We start from the raw sequence: 16168 nt of genomic DNA, 5'->3' as shown, positions 1-16168 counted from the left end.
TGTGAAAAAATCAAACATTCAACATGGCGTCAAGGAACAGCACGGCGGAGAATACATTGCTCTCCGACTTGTGATTTTTCTAATTAAATGTGAAGACGTTAGAAATATATATCCGCTATCTCTGCTCCAGGTTGAAGATTCCAAGATGGTGTAGAATGCATTTCAAATCAATGATCAACACAGTCCAGTAAGTCCAGCCGAAAAATGTGCCAAAGTTCTGGATGGCTCTAGTTAGTGACCGGTTCCAGTGACACGATTGTTTTGTCACTGGAACCGGATATTAGCTAGAGTCAGTTAGAATATCGGCTCAATAATCGGCTGGACTTTACAAGGATACTCCGCACCTTTATTCAACCCAGGTTCATTACCTATCAAAGCATTTGAATGCTATTATATAGGCAACTAACAATCATATGAATATCAGATAAACTCTTTTCACGTAACATGATTGCTATTATACATTTAGTTAACGATCATCTGAATATCAGATAAAAGGTATATAGGTTTCAAATAGAAAATATGTGGCATTCCGATAGAAAGTAACTGAACATCACGTAACATATATCTGTAGTCAATACTGGTTTTTATAGGACGGAAGAGAGAAAAGATTATGTGTAAAAATAATAACATTCATGTGAAAAGTATTATGGAAAATATTTACATGTTTTTGCATATAAAAAGTAAGTGATATTTTGGTTGAGTGTGCAATAATTCAATTTTGAATAAATGGTAGCACAAAATTGGATTTAATTGTATGAATTTTGCTAGAATGTGAACACTTTTTGATCAAACCTTTGAAGCGCGCAGATCGTCCGTTCGTTTGGTCTGATTTCATGAATGATAGTAATTTTGACGCCAAATTGCCATTGCTTCGCATTAGATTTACCACGTTATCTCGAATGATTCGCTACAGAGCTACAAAAAACATATAAACCGGACTTAAAAGCCTGTCAGCATACTTTGGGGAAAAATTCTGGATGAATCGTTAGTCGCTGAGAAACAAACCAAACAATAATCATCAGTAGGGTTGTAGCGAAATTCTGTTTAGTCAAGTATTAAAAGGCAATTTTTAGTGATTGCGCTATGGCTAACAACTCAATAGGACCTTTGTTTAACGAACTTTTTTGACAAAATGACGAGACAAACAATACACTAACCAGTGAACGTCATCGTAATGAAATGTCATTCAAGGCGAATTGATACCACTTGCCAGTAATCCAGCTTTAGCTCCTATCTGCTGTTATTTATTAACATTTTCACTATGCAAGTAATAGAGTGGATAAATGTATCTTATGTTTATATTAAAATGTTTACTCTCTTAACTGCTCCTTCAATCTACGACGTCGCCATCCTCGTCTAACAAATGATCTAACTTCAACTCCTTGCTGTGGTCTCTCTTTGATGAAGCAGATCCCAGTTTGGCTGTTTTAGCCTTCTTCATCTTAAGACCCACGACGTACTCCGGCATGAGTACCTTTGTCCCTTTTACTTTTGGCCTGTTCTCTTCCGTCGTTGAAGGATCTTCTTCTTCCTCTAGCTGAGATTTAAGCTTTAAAGAGCGATTAAATCTAACTTTTCCACGAAAGTGTTGAAAAAGAATATTTCGCAGTGATATACGTACGAAATATTCTTTGTATATAAACAATTTGCCATTCACAGGACGGCAGTTGACAGTAAGAACTGTCATATGGAACGTGCTATAAAAAGCTCGGAGATGTCATCTGACAGAACGTCATGTGACAAAAGCTTCAAGTGGGTAACTTGAGCTTTTGCATATGGACGCCGCAAATGGATGTGTTGTTTACTATAGGCAGAGGGTATGACAGGGTATGGCAGTCAATAAGGAACTGTGATAAACAGTGCATGAAATATCAATCGATATCGAACTATGTTAGCATTATATAACTTGACGAACAAGAATCAAATAAAGTTATCTCAAACCTACCTACAGAAATACTTCGAGTTTTCTTACGGTATTATCAACAGGTTATGGGCCCAGTAGTTAACTGGAACTAGCCACCTGGACTATTGTAAAATAGTTGTTTTGGAAGATACACGTTTCGGGTAGAAACGGCCGGCGAGAACCATCGTTCCGGTAGCAGCGGCATCCAGCGACGACCAGCGTTTCGGGCAGAAACGGCATCCCGCGAGGACCAGCGTTTCGGGTAGAAACGGCCAGCGAGAACCATCGTTTCGGACAGAAGCGACATCCGGCGAGGACCAGCGTTTCGGGAAGAAACGGCATCCAGCGAGCACCAGCGTTTCAGGAGCAAGTAGAGGATGGCAACCCAGCAGCAAGCTGGAGGATCTGCCGAGAGGATGGCAACCCAGCAGCAAGCTGGAGGATCTGCCGAGAGGGTTACTCTCGAGGACAGAAGAGGTGGTAGCTACGAGAGGGGAACTCTCGAGCGCACCGTGCCGACGACGGCATACTTCGGTAGCGTCAACCGCGAATCGATATTCGACGGTTCGGAGTTGCGGTTCCCAGCCTGGAAATGGCGAATGGAACATCATCTTATAAAGATGAAACTCCAGCACACGTTGCTACGAACGCCCGAAGAAGAGGACTTCTACGAACCAGTAGTAGGTGCCTCGGAAGAGCTAGAAACAGCCAGGAAGGCTAAGCTCAGAAAACGGCTTGATGACGACGTCGAAGCATTGGACGAGATTGTCATGATGGTCAACAATGATGTTTTGAATAAACTCATTGGGCTCAACTATGCGAAAGAAGCCATGGATACTCTGGTCAGAACGTACCAAAAGGGCGGTACAGCCGCTATGGTTAATATGCGGGACCGGTTGTATACCATCAAACAAAGACATCACGACAAATTGTCCATGATTTTTGATGAGTACGATCTGATTATTCGCGAGCTAGATCGTATGGGTTCAAAAATGACAGCATCGGAAAAAGTTCATGCTCTACTGATCTCCATGCCAGACAAGTACCGACACGTCAAAGGCGCTCTGATGGTACTGACGAATGAAGAACTGTGTGCCAAGCCGATCATGGAGATCAAACGAATGTTTATTGATGCTGAAGCTGGGGAAGAGAAGCAGACAGAAACGAAAAACGTTGCGCTGTCTTCAAAGTACAAGCCAAGGAGAGAGGTAACCCGATGCTTCGGTTGCAACGAAACTGGGCATTTTAAAATTAAATGCCCACTAATGAAAAAGTTTAACGCGAAGGAGAAAGATAAGTTCAAGAAGCAGCAAAAGATGGAGCCTAAAAAGAGCTTTGCAATGATGACCAAAGCGGATCGTGGTAGGAGAGTCAGATTCGTAATTGACTCAGGAGCAAGCGACCATATGGTTAATGACGAGAAGCTGCTAGAAGATGTCCAAGAATTAGAGAAGCCAATCACCATTTCGACGGCGAAAGCGGGCCAGAATTTACGGGCAACAAAAGTTGGAAAAATGCGATTAAAGAGTGTTGTGGGTAACAATACAATAAAAGAATTGAAATTGTACAACGTTCTTTTTACTCCGGGTCTTGAAGAAAATCTCCTTTCGGTTAGAAGGGTTAGCAAAAATGGTAAAAGGGTTACTTTTACGGATGAAGAGGTTATCTTTGAATTTGAAGATGAAGTAATTGCTTCAGGAATCTTCGTTGATGGTTTATTCCACGTTGATCTATTTCGGGAAGAAAAGTCGGCGGAAGATGGAACAAACTTAGCATTGTTCGGAAAGAAGGTGAGTTTGGAAACATGGCATAAAAGACTTGGCCATATCAGTGATACGAGTTTGGAGAAACTAATTAAGAAGGGAATGGTTGAGGGTATCAATCTAACTTCTGGAAATATTAGTGAAACAAATGTATGTGATGGTTGTATGGCGAGGAAGCAGGCTGCATCCAAATTTAAACAATTGCAGCTGCCAAGATCAAAACGACCACTGGAACTCATACATTCGGACGTTTGTGGAAGCATGGAGCAGGAAACCTATGATGGCTATCGTTACTTTGTAACCTTTATAGATGATTATACGCACTTTCTCGTGGTTTACCTCATGAAACAGAAATCGGAGGTTTTCGAGAAATTTAAAGAATTCGAAGCAATGGCGACAGCATTCTTCGAAAGACGTATTTCAATGCTAAGGTGTGATAATGGAGGGGAATATACAAGTAACGAATTTCAAGCTCATTGCAAAAGAAATGGTGTTAGAATGACGTTCACTGTTCCATACACACCGCAGCAAAATGGTGTAAGTGAACGTATGAACAGATCTTTAATGGAAAAGGTCAGAGCTTTGCTTTACGAAAGTGGATTAGCGAAAGATATGTGGGGAGAAGCATTATATGCAGCAACATATCTAATCAATAGATCTCCAACAAGTGGGATAGAAGAGGACAAAACTCCGTATGAAAAATGGTTCAAAAAGCGACCAAACTTGAATCATTTAAGAGTTTTTGGGTGTAAAGCATTTAAACAAATACCTAAAGAGAGGCGTCAGAAATTAGATTTCAAAACAAAACCTTTGATATTTGTGGGGTACGCAAATAATGGTTTTAGATTATGGAACAAGGATACGCGTTCAATAGAAATTGGCAGAAATGTAGTATTCAATGAATCTACCAGAGCCAATCAAGATATTGACCACACAAACATGGATTTCGTAGAATCATCTGGTCAAGATTTAATTAGATGTACACGCTTAAACCAAGGAGAACAGAACGAAGACGAGGATGCTGCTATACATCCTTCTGATGAAGAACAGCATGAAGAATGCACACTCGAAACAGAGCAAGATAATCTAGATTCACTTGAAGAATCAGTTGGCGAAACTGACTATGAAAGTACAAATGAAAATCCAACAGACGAAAGAGAGGACGTCGATGATGGTCAATCATTGCGTCGAAGCAAGAGGGAGAGAAAGATACCGGGTTGGTATTCCGATTATACAGCAAAAACAGCAATGATTTTCAACGAAGAGATTCCGCAAACTATTGAGGAATTGAAGAAAGTTTCTGATTGGCAAGAATGGAAGCATGCTATTCAAGAAGAGTTTGATGCATTACATCAAAATGGCACTTGGACAGTGGTTAACTGTTTGCCAAAAGGAGTTAAACCGATTAACTCAAAATGGGTTTTCTCAATGAAAGAAGATGGAAGATATAAAGCACGATTAGTGGCAAAAGGGTGTTCACAGCGTCCTGGATTCGATTACTGTGAAACATTTGCACCAGTCGCCAAACTAGAGAGTGTTCGGTTAGCACTAGCCCTTGCTAACGAGCGTAAATTGTTAGTACATCAAATGGATGTCAAAACTGCATTTCTACATGGGAAGTTAGAAGAAGAAATATACATGAAACTTCCACCAAACGTAAATGGGCAAAGACAAACTGTTCGTCTACACAAATGTTTGTATGGATTGAAACAGGCAAGCAGATCTTGGAATAAACATTTTGATGATGCAATGAAAACACTAGGTTTTGTCCCTCTCAAAAATGACAACTGCATCTATAAGTCAAAATCTAGAGGCATCATAGTAATACTATATGTAGACGACATTTTACTACTTGCCAAAAACATCGAAGCAATTACGTGGATTAAAAAGAAACTTGGAAGGTTATTCCAAATGAAAGACATGTTAGAGATTAAGCACTTCCTGGGAATAGAGATAAATCGTGATTTGGAAAGCCAGACTATTGAAATTTCTCAAACAATATACGTGGAGAAACTTCTTAGTAGATTTGGGATGGCTGATTGTAAACCAGTGGGGACACCATTGGATATCAACACGAAATGGTCAAAATCTGAGGCAAAAATCACTGAAGAGCCATACAGAGAACTGCTGGGATGCCTACAATATCTTTCACTAACTTCTAGACCTGATATTTGCTCTGCGGTAAACACCCTAAGCAAATATGCTAACTGCGCCACCGATTGGCACTGGTCAGGATTAAAACGAATATTGCGATATTTGAGGGGAACGAGCAACACAAAAATAATTTATTCATCAAATAGCGAATATCCAGCTTTAGTAGGATTTGCCGATGCAGATTTTGCAAATGATCCTGATGATAGGAAATCAGTTTCAGGATACGCATTTCTACTGTACGGTAATCTTATTTCGTGGTCAACGAAACGACAACCGACTGTAAGCTTATCAACAAGTGAAGCAGAACTGATAGCACTTTGCGCTGCTACGAAAGAAGGAGTGTGGTTAACACAACTTCTCAATGAATTGGATGTAAACATAACACCATTCATCATAATGGAAGATAGCATCCCATGTATCAACATAGCACAGGAGCCAAGATCACATCAACGGATGAAACACTTGGATATCAAATACCTTTTCATCCGGGATCTCATCAAAAATGGTAAAGTAAAACTACAGTTCATCCCAAGCGTCGATCAACCTGCAGATGCCTTCACTAAGGGGTTACCTAAAAATATACACAGAAAGTTATTCGGTGTATTGAATGTGCAAATTGTGGGGAAGTGTTGAAAAAGAATATTTCGCAGTGATATACGTACGAAATATTCTTTGTATATAAACAATTTGCCATTCACAGGACGGCAGTTGACAGTAAGAACTGTCATATGGAACGTGCTATAAAAAGCTCGGAGATGTCATCTGACAGAACGTCATGTGACAAAAGCTTCAAGTGGGTAACTTGAGCTTTTGCATATGGACGCCGCAAATGGATGTGTTGTTTACTATAGGCAGAGGGTATGACAGGGTATGGCAGTCAATAAGGAACTGTGATAAACAGTGCATGAAATATCAATCGATATCGAACTATGTTAGCATTATATAACTTGACGAACAAGAATCAAATAAAGTTATCTCAAACCTACCTACAGAAATACTTCGAGTTTTCTTACGGTATTATCAACAGAAAGCTGGTGGATCCTTCCCCAACTGTCTCTTCAGCCATCAGTGCGTCATCTTGCTTCTGTGATTCCATATCTCTTAGGAAACTTAACGCAGCTGCAGTATTACTTCGATCACTAATATCCACATCCTCCAGTGAATATTTGGTCCATTTGTGAGGGTTTTTCTTTGGATGGCGGAACAGAAATCATGCTAATCAAAAGGATCGAAACAATGTAAAAATCTTACTTTGAAATCTGGAATTCGCGACGCGGGTAAACATTTGTTTATCGGAAGTGCCGGTCGTTTGAAGATGCTCTCTCGACCGCGAAACTTTCGAATTGACTTATGCGCTGGACGTTGATCTCGCCGGTTAGCACTATCATCGTGATCCAATCCTCCTCGATCACGACTATATTCCTGTTGATGCAAGCTCGAATCAGCGGAAATTTCCTGCTCTGCTGATTCCAAACTTGCAAAAAGAGCCTTTTTCCGTTCCTCGTAACTCATGCCAAGAGAATTCTCGCGGATTGCTTTTATTTATGCAGCAATTTTAAATTTACTTTTAAGAAAACCTCTTTGTTTTGATTATTTTCCTCTAATTCTAGCAAACTTATTGAAAAGGTCCTGTATGCACATGAGAGCCTCTCTTAGTTCTTTCTCTTCCGCTAATTACTCGGTCGCATTTGCGTTTGCTGCTTAACTCTTTGCATAATATTCCTTTCGAAATCATATTCTTCCAAAGTGTACTGGAAAACTATTGGAAATAATAATGGCGATGCCGTGTAATATCTAATCGAAGGAGAAAGTAAACAAAAAATTTTAATTTTAATAGAGGCTCTCATTTGCATATAGGACCATTTCAATAAGAAAGCGAGAATTGTCATGTTGTAGTCAAATGACAGCATATCTATTTTCGAACATTGTCGCACTCTTCATACGTGCACAGACACATTTGCATATCCCGCGTGCCGAAGAAAAATTATGTCAAAAGTTGTCTGATTCGTGCAGTGATTTCATGAGAGTTTTTCCCGTATTTAAAATTGGTTAAAAATTCCAAAAGCGGAGTAAAGTGTGATCAGTCATACAAGTAAGTGTAGTGGGTTTATGGTTGCCCAATTTAGTAATGAATTCCACTTGTATTTAGAAGAAATAGCATTCCTACTGTTTTCCGCTTTACTTCGAACAATGTGAGCCTCTAGTACCACAGACAGTAAATCTTCAAACAGATAGTCTACACTGAGAAACAAAAATATGCAGAATTCATACTTTTCCGTCTCATTCCGCTGCGATTTTTATGCATTTTCTGGTATATACTTCTAGTATGCATTCAATTAGTAGATAGATCGAATATGTTCACCGCATACGATTCTAGACAAACATGATTACGCCTTAAGCACCAACTGTAAAAATTCTCTTAATGTAAGAGAAAACTTTTCTCTTTTGCTTACTACCTACATCTGTGATTGGCGAGTAAAGGTTTGTCCGAAATTTTCACTCAAAGTGAATTTTGACAGTTTTTACAACCCAATCATAATGTTTGTTGAGCAGAAGAAAAGAGGCAGATAGAAAAATATGCTAGTGATATTCGTCGTGTACACTAATAAAACCAACTAGAGTCCTACAGAAGCTATCCAGCTTTTTACGTGCCATAATACGGTCTAAATTGTTCAGTTCGTAATACTTTTAATGGCCCTTTTTGACAATAATCGTTTACGCCAGCTTAACAGCAACGCCCCGTTGAAGACAATAATAACAAATATTAATAATTTAATAACAAAAACGAATTTTGATAGTTTATGTGCATTCGAGAAGTGTCATTTAAATACAATAAGTGTCATTAGAATACAATATCACGACGATGCTATAAAGAACCACAGAAAACACCTTTAACCCTTAAATGCATGACACATTTTTCTTTGGTACTGATGTTTCGGTATGGATGTAATATTCACTTCTTGTTGAGGCTTTATATCACAGAATTCGGTATGTTGCCAAATGGCAACAGTATGAATTTAATGGTTAAAATAGGAAATATAAAATATCCGTTACATTCTAATGCAAGAATCTTATCGACGTTTGACCGTTTACGGATATTAACATAAAAACTGCCGTGGATCGTGTTAATAAGGTTTTTGTAAAATCTAATAAATCTCGACAAACATATGATTACGGCCTAAAAGCCAACTGTCAAAATCCACCTTGAATGAAAATTCCGGACAAACCGTTACACGCCAATCACAGATGTTGGTAGTAAATGAAAGAGAAAAGTTGTTTCTTTCATAAACTGTTGTGAACTGTGTTCGACTAGTAACCGTTTGTCTGGAATTTCCGTTCAAAGTGGATTTTGACAGTTGGCTTTTAGGCCGTAATCATATGTTTGTCGAGAAATCTATTCTGTATCAGACATTTCGACATAGATTTTTCATTAGGGCTTAAATCGCAAATGTAAACAAACTGCGTTTTCGCTATTACGACATTATGCAACAAAAATACTACAAGATTGAGGTGAAAATTAGTTAAAATGGTTTTTAGTTCGATGTATAATTAAAGAAAACAAAACGGCGAAACATGCATTTTCTTCGAGATTTCGACTTAGGCCCTTCTTCTCATATGGAATATAAAGGCCAAACTTACATTTTTAGACAGAAGCGGGCGTACTGTTATTATTCACAAATAAAAGAATAAACGGCGGTTCTATTATATAAATGATAAGCAATATCTACTATGATCATGTCTACTCGATAGTTGTTGCACATAAACATTCGAATATTTCGATATTTTCATGAAATTTGAAGAAAATATTCACGCGCCCTTTCTTTTACATTGGGTTTCTATGCGCCCATTTACTGAGCCCTATTAAAAAGTATACTGTCAAGCTCGCCCATTTACCCAGCCCTACCCAGCAAGACAGAGTCAGTTTAGCCCATTTACCGCGCCCTTCTGAAAATTATGTACACGGTTTAGCCCTTCCGCAAATGGTGGTTGCTGAAGGGCGAAATCACGACTGGGATGCAAATTGGGCGTAAGCATTTTTTTAGTTTCTACCTACTAAAAGCACATAGGAATTAAATTCTTTGTTATATTGTTATAAGGTTTAACGAAAAATGCTTCCGGAAAAACACGGTCATAAAGTAATTTATACCTACAATAAAAACTACATTTAGAAAAGCTTAGCCGAATATTGAAACTGATTTTTCTCCATTTGAGTACATGGCGACTTAGGCCCTAATGAAAGATCTGTGTCGATTTAAGCTTAAAAATTCTGTGAATTGTATATAATAGAGATAAATCTGTCCGAGTGGCAACGCTGGACCACAGTTTACAGAGAACAGTTACACAAAGAGTGAAGACGTCAAAAAAGCCTACCTATCGAGCAAAATTGGAATCCGCCTTTGATATCTCTGTAGCAAAGCAGGATTCTAATTTTGCTCGATAGGTAGACTTTTTTCGGCACACGTTTTGTGTACCGTCATACTAACGCCTTCGGCCTACCAGCAATCAACGTTAAATTAAAGCAACTGATTTATCTGTTTACAATTACCTGTGCCACCTTAAGAAAATATTCGATTTTCGAACAATCGCATCAGTTGTCATTTGACGCTTTCCGCTGTCTTGTCTTTTGAAAGTGTTGTCCAGTTGGAGATGTTTTTGTGAAGCGAGTGTAATTTTTATTCTCATTGACCCAAGTAAAAAGTAATTATTTTGATTTCGATCTGCTCGCGGAATTGCACTCTTCCCCACATGTCACTGTGTTGAAAGCAATTGCTCTAGCCAACCGTTTCCGTAAGCAATGCAATGAACCTTCAGGAGGGACTTATAGCTGCATTTTCTGTACTTACTTCGGTATTCATCGTGATTGTCGTAGTTTGTTTTGGTTCGTTAGAATGACGATGCTTTGTGCTATATTATACTTGACTAATCAATCTTTCATTTAAAATCTTTCACAGGTTGGTACTTGGTGTGGAAGTTATTCCTATCGCGCTTCAAGCTAGTTCGCGAGTTGCTTGGATTGGCCCAGTCTTCTGATTCGCCAGCTCACTCATTAGATAGCTCATCTGTCGACGGAAGCAGACTTCGCAATACTCGAAAGCCACGAAAAGATTGATCCTTAAAAGGTTGATCGATTCATACATCATGAATATCCGCTGCGCAAAGCCTGAAGATCTGATGAATATGCAGCACTGTAACTTGCTGTGCCTGCCGGAAAACTATCAGATGAAATACTATTTCTATCACGGGCTTACATGGCCGCAGCTCAGTTATGTTGCAGAAGACGACAAAGGAAATATCGTAGGTTACGTGTTGGCCAAGATGGAGGAACCGGAACCTGGCGAGGAGAGCACACATGGACATATCACTTCGCTAGCTGTTAAACGTTCATACCGTCGACTTCGGCTGGCCCAGAAACTCATGAATCAGGCTTCCCAAGCAATGGTGGAATGTTTCAACGCTCAGTACGTGTCACTGCACGTGAGAAAGTCTAATCGGGCCGCCCTAAACCTGTACACCAATTCATTAGGTTTCCGGATTCTGGAAATCGAACCCAAGTACTATGCGGACGGTGAAGACGCCTATTCGATGCGACGTGATCTGCTGGAGTTTTCGAAGGTAGTTTCGGCAGCTCGGGAAATAAACTCAAATTCGGAGCATAATGACGAAGTAATAATTAACCACCGAGGTGGTAACCATGCTGGACACGATGGCCATTGCTGCTAGGGTTGGTGGGCTAGGGCATACTTTATAGGGACAACATGGATTGGATGGAAATAATGGTAAGGTCGATTCTTCGATTTGATCAATAAATTTGAACTGTGTTCATTCTGCAGGGGATTTTTTTCTATTCGAAATCATCGTTAGCTTGAACTCGTGAACGGTTTTGCTTTTTCTTGAAACTTGAATTTTTTTAAACATTCTCGGACTTTCATTTCACGGAAATTCTCTGTCTCTGTTATTCAAAATACTTGGCAACGTTGGTTCCAGCGTACTGATCTCCCAACCACGTCATGGACCCCAGAAGGCGAGTCAAAACGAGTTTGTAGGCATTCACTGTCCATTCATTTTTTCCTCATGTTGTTTATTTGACACGGTACAATGCATTAGCACAACCGAGCCGTGGATCTTTTATGATTTTTACCACAGCACGCAGAAAAAATATTTGTAGGTTCAATAAAAATATGTGTTAAAATCTATAAATAAAAATATTGGTCGGGAGACAAATTTATTTATTGGATTCAATATAATTTATTTATTGTTTCAATAAAAAAAAATATTGTTCCATTTTTTAATAAATATTGAAATTAAACCCATGATTCTGTGCTTTGACGTGATCCGGGGGCTTTTCCACCAAAGCAGTATTACATTGATGATATCACATAGAAACTTGGGATACGATTATTTTATTTTTAGTTAAGCTACATTGTGATCAAATTTAGTACTTAACTTGGCGACGTTTATTACCCACTTATGCCATGGTCGAAATAATGTACAATGTGGGTTTGAGGTCAAGTACTCTCTGGGGGCACCTTGGGCTTAGCGACGAGTCCCGACCTGAGTCTCCTAAATTTCAACTGTACCATGTCAGGGCTCCCGAAGATCACAATGCATCAAACAATCTTTGACAGCCGTACGCGATAACTCATGCACACCTACGCCCGCGATCTCCAAAGCACGATAGTACCTCGTTGATAAAATGATCGTGATAGCATTCACAAATTTACAAACGCTAACTCACAGGCGTCCGTGTTCGCGTGGTCAAGGGTCGATCACGTCCGGAAGTCTGCTCCATGGCCGCACGACTACAGAACCGAAACTATACTCGTGAAATTGCATACACGCCATCACACGCGACATACATAGGCCCACCCGTACGAATACGCTACCGAGTCACTCGTCATGAATTAGCAGGGGCGAACGTGCAAATGCGATCGTCTTCCAATACATCTGAAATCTCGAATACGCGAAAGTGATATGGAAGAACGCACTCTCTTTTAGCATCTGAGCCATACTGCGAAAATTAAGTATCAAATTCACGGTCCGCACGCGATCATCTAAGAACACACGCGAATATACGAATGGAAACACGGTTATAAAATCTAATTTATACATGCAAAGTTACACACACGCTAGCACACGCGACATACAAACGCCCACGCGATCAAACACGTTAACGGCAAACGCTCGAGCCCCTCGTGATGATGAACGCGATCGTGACGTCTCTGTGTTTGCACATGTCTGTACCGTAAAACAAATATTTAAAATCACGACCCGCTGCAATTGATCTCGTCTGCAATTGTAGCGAGTGATTCTGACGGGTAGCTCTTCCGACACCCTAGCTCTACAGCTACAGTAGAGCAACCCTCGAAAAAATATTCAAATACTCTTACGCAACTCCACGCCAACTCAGACAAGTATGCACCCCTAGACTCGAACGCTAAAACTTACACATTCCACGCACAAACCACCACAGTGGGACTCACAATTAGACATATACATACAAAATCACACGTAATAATTACAGGTATTCGTCTGTGAACCGGGTGAAGTACATCTCAAACGCAGAACTTATCATTTCAATGATGGCCTTACGCAGTGGATATTTCACTTGTTCACCGGGAGTGTAAACGCAGTGATGGACGGAATTGATGCGGAGTGGTGAATATAAATGTCATCGCTGTTCACGGTGAGCGTTCGCCTTCGAATACCAGATTGCATTCTGACAAACTGTAAACTGCCAGTGAAATCGTTGTTCGCTGATGAAACTGTTCACGACGTCGTCCACCGTGAACAATGGAAGGTACCGTAAACCGGGGTGACTTTGATCATCGGGGTGACTTTGATCACTCGAAACTTTTTTCGTAGATCACTTACTAAACCAGAATAGTCTACCGAATCATTTTAGTTTGAAATGATTTTTACTCTAAACTTATGAAATACTGGTTTGTTATACTTTTTGAGTATTTTGTTTGGTTTTTGGGTACAAAAACTACAAAAAACCGAAATTAGACTTTACCTTATTTTTACGAAGCTTCATAAAGTGTCTATTTTTTATGAAACAAATAAATCTCAGATTTGAGCAAGAGTAATAAATTACAAGCGAGATTTTATTTTCCTTTAGAATGGGATGTACCAAATTTACTTTTAAGAGTTTGTTTATTTTAAATACAATTTTTTTGGCAATTATTTCAAATCTTTTTAAGCTAAAACTCGCAACTTTTTTTTCTTGCTCAATATTCCAACGTGTTAAAATGGATGAAACATTTTGTACATTGATAAAGCACTGAAATAAAACAATTTTAGCAATTTTAAAGGTTTTCAGAATCTTTTATTCTAGTTGGACACAAATTAAACGAATTTTGGTTACTTGAATTTTACAGTATATTGAATACTTTGTATAATACCAATTAACATCTATTTAACAATGAGTATCTTTCCAGAATTAGTTTAAACAAACATTTGAATGAAAAACATTGACATCAATAACTTAATGTGGGTGAACATGCAGGTTATCAAAGTCACCCCGGAATACGAAAACGGACATCAACTTGAAATAATTTTTGGAAAAATAGCTGTAAGCGGACAATTTTAGCTAAAACCATCCTGTTCTCCTTACATCAGTACATGGTTTAAAAATATTAAACTTGTAAAAAATGTGTAGCGTCTAAAAATATGCAATGATTACTTCAAAAAGTGATCAATGTCATCCCGGTTTACGGTATTCAACACATGTTCACGTTCATTTTCACCGAGAGTCTAAATAGTGCTTTAGGTCGAACGTGAACCAAAATGAGCGACGATTACAATCAGAACGTGGATCTGTTGTGGTCACGGCTGTTCGGGCATCTATGGAAACTGTCCAATGTCAGCTTCTTTCTCCGAACAACCTAGATAAGCCGTGTAATGCCGGTAGTGGATTTTGAACCGTCTAAAAATTACACTACGGACCACCTGTTCCGGTGGTAAAACCCCACCAAATTGGGAACCCCAATTCCATAGTATCATGTGACTCGTATGGTACGTAAAGAAGCTGAATCCCCTGGATAAAGATTCGCCATATTTATCTTTTTCTTATTAATCTATCTATCTATCTATCTATCTATATATATAAAAGTCAAAGTTTGTATGTATATGATTTATAGACTCCCAAACAGCTTAACCGATTTCCGTAAAAATTTGCACACAGTAGGTATTTGGTATGGGGCGTGTTTGTGTGCTATTAGTTGGAGATTATCTGCCCGCCAGATGGCGCTTTGGAACAAATTGTGTTTTCCTCCTATTTCGCAGAGTGTCGCAGCAACGCGCGATGAGTATTAGCTAGTTATCTATAAGTGTCATTTCAATCGAGCACGAATCCTGTCAAAAGCTCTCAATCCGAAGACCATCGCCTCGAGTCCTTCTTAAACGAGGGCCATTGACAGGTCTCGTCTTCGATTGGAATGACACTGTCAGATAAATAATAAACACACTATAGACGTGTCGAGTCTTTATCCAGAGAAATTCAGCGTCGTTAGTGGTAGGGTTAAATTTGTCAGGGGGTTTAAAATATTCTTAATGGCGTGCGAACTTCCCAGTTTCTGTATTACGTAGCGGAATGTCTGCTCAACGCACCGAAATTTTTTCTCAGATGTTTGGTACTGTTTTACTGGATTTTTTGTTGGCGGAGGGTTTGCCGAGGCTTTCGGCTGATGGTAGCTCGGTGAAGTTTTGCTGGATTTCGATTGACAAATTTCGATGTGTACAAACGAACCTTCCCAGACTCCGTGTGACATCAAGACGAGAATTTAGCCACCGAATTCCTGCTCCCATGAGGGAATTCCCTCAAAAAACATCGATCAGGCAATTTTCTCAGAACACTAGCTCCACCTTTTATTCACGGTCCCAAACACTCATTTGCTGGTGGATTACCCCTCAGGTTTGGGAGCAATTTTTCACTAGTGGTTTATCCCTCATATGTCAGTGGCGCCATAATTGCAAATGTGGCCACAGTCCCAACTACAAATATATTTCAAATGACCGTTAAAGCGGATGAAATATTGTTTTCGAGTGTTATGTCTGTTAGTCTGTGGTGTAGTTCCGTTCCGAAGACTTTATCGAGAATATGCCAGTCGCGCTTGGGATATGCGAATTTCTGACACAGTGGACCACTATTTTCTTCGCAAATCGTGGAAATCAAATGATCGTGTTCCATTTAAGGCTCAAGTTACTTTCTTTGAGCATGTGTAAGAATTGAACGCTTGGTAGTATGCGTAGGAAAAATTGTGTGCAGCTTAGCAGCCGATTTATCCTTATAAAGCATTCATTGAACTCTAAAATAAGAAAATCAGTCGATTTATTAGATTATCAGGAT

General features: G+C 39.3%; 3 protein-coding genes across 3 annotated transcripts; 2 read left to right on the top strand and 1 right to left on the bottom strand.

Annotated features, from left to right (window-relative positions):
- Positions 1–1196: 1196 nt before the first annotated feature.
- LOC131690899 (U5 small nuclear ribonucleoprotein TSSC4) lies at positions 1197–7425 on the bottom strand. The gene is made up of 3 exons (XM_058976975.1): positions 7072–7425; positions 6852–7009; positions 1197–1586 (listed from the first exon to the last, which is right to left on the bottom strand). The coding sequence occupies exons 1-3, from the start codon at positions 7330–7332 to the stop codon at positions 1331–1333; spliced, it is 675 nt and encodes a 224-aa protein (XP_058832958.1). The 5' UTR covers positions 7333–7425; the 3' UTR covers positions 1197–1330.
- A 3012-nt stretch (positions 7426–10437) lies between these two features.
- LOC131691369 (small integral membrane protein 13) lies at positions 10438–10930 on the top strand. Its single transcript, XM_058977694.1, has 2 exons — positions 10438–10699; positions 10773–10930. Exons 1-2 carry the CDS (start codon positions 10621–10623, stop codon positions 10928–10930), a joined length of 237 nt encoding a protein of 78 aa, XP_058833677.1. The 5' UTR covers positions 10438–10620.
- A 29-nt stretch (positions 10931–10959) lies between these two features.
- LOC131691368 (N-alpha-acetyltransferase daf-31) lies at positions 10960–11643 on the top strand. Its single transcript, XM_058977692.1, has one exon. It carries the CDS (start codon positions 10960–10962, stop codon positions 11539–11541), a length of 582 nt encoding a protein of 193 aa, XP_058833675.1. The 3' UTR covers positions 11542–11643.
- Positions 11644–16168: the final 4525 nt, after the last annotated feature.

Source organism: Topomyia yanbarensis, chromosome 3 (genome assembly GCF_030247195.1).
Source record: "Topomyia yanbarensis strain Yona2022 chromosome 3, ASM3024719v1, whole genome shotgun sequence".
NCBI lineage: Eukaryota > Metazoa > Arthropoda > Insecta > Diptera > Culicidae > Topomyia > Topomyia yanbarensis.
This window is presented reverse-complemented; position numbering and strand designations above follow the sequence as displayed.

Bases quoted from the DNA above. Each gene is read 5' to 3' on its own strand.
- LOC131690899 (XM_058976975.1), bottom strand. From the start codon at position 7,332: ATGAGTTACGAGGAACGGAAAAAGGCTCTTTTTGCAAGTTTGGAATCA. The intron at 7,010-7,071 runs GTAAGATTTTTA...CGCCATCCAAAG, and splicing joins CGCGAATTCCAGATTTCAAA to AAAAACCCTCACAAATGGAC. The intron at 1,587-6,851 runs CTTTCTGTTGAT...TCTTTTTCAACA, and splicing joins GTTGGGGAAGGATCCACCAG to CTTTCGTGGAAAAGTTAGAT.
- LOC131691368 (XM_058977692.1), top strand. From the start codon at position 10,960: ATGAATATCCGCTGCGCAAAGCCTGAAGATCTGATGAATATGCAGCAC.
- LOC131691369 (XM_058977694.1), top strand. From the start codon at position 10,621: ATGAACCTTCAGGAGGGACTTATAGCTGCATTTTCTGTACTTACTTCG. The intron at 10,700-10,772 runs GTTCGTTAGAAT...AATCTTTCACAG, and splicing joins GATTGTCGTAGTTTGTTTTG to GTTGGTACTTGGTGTGGAAG.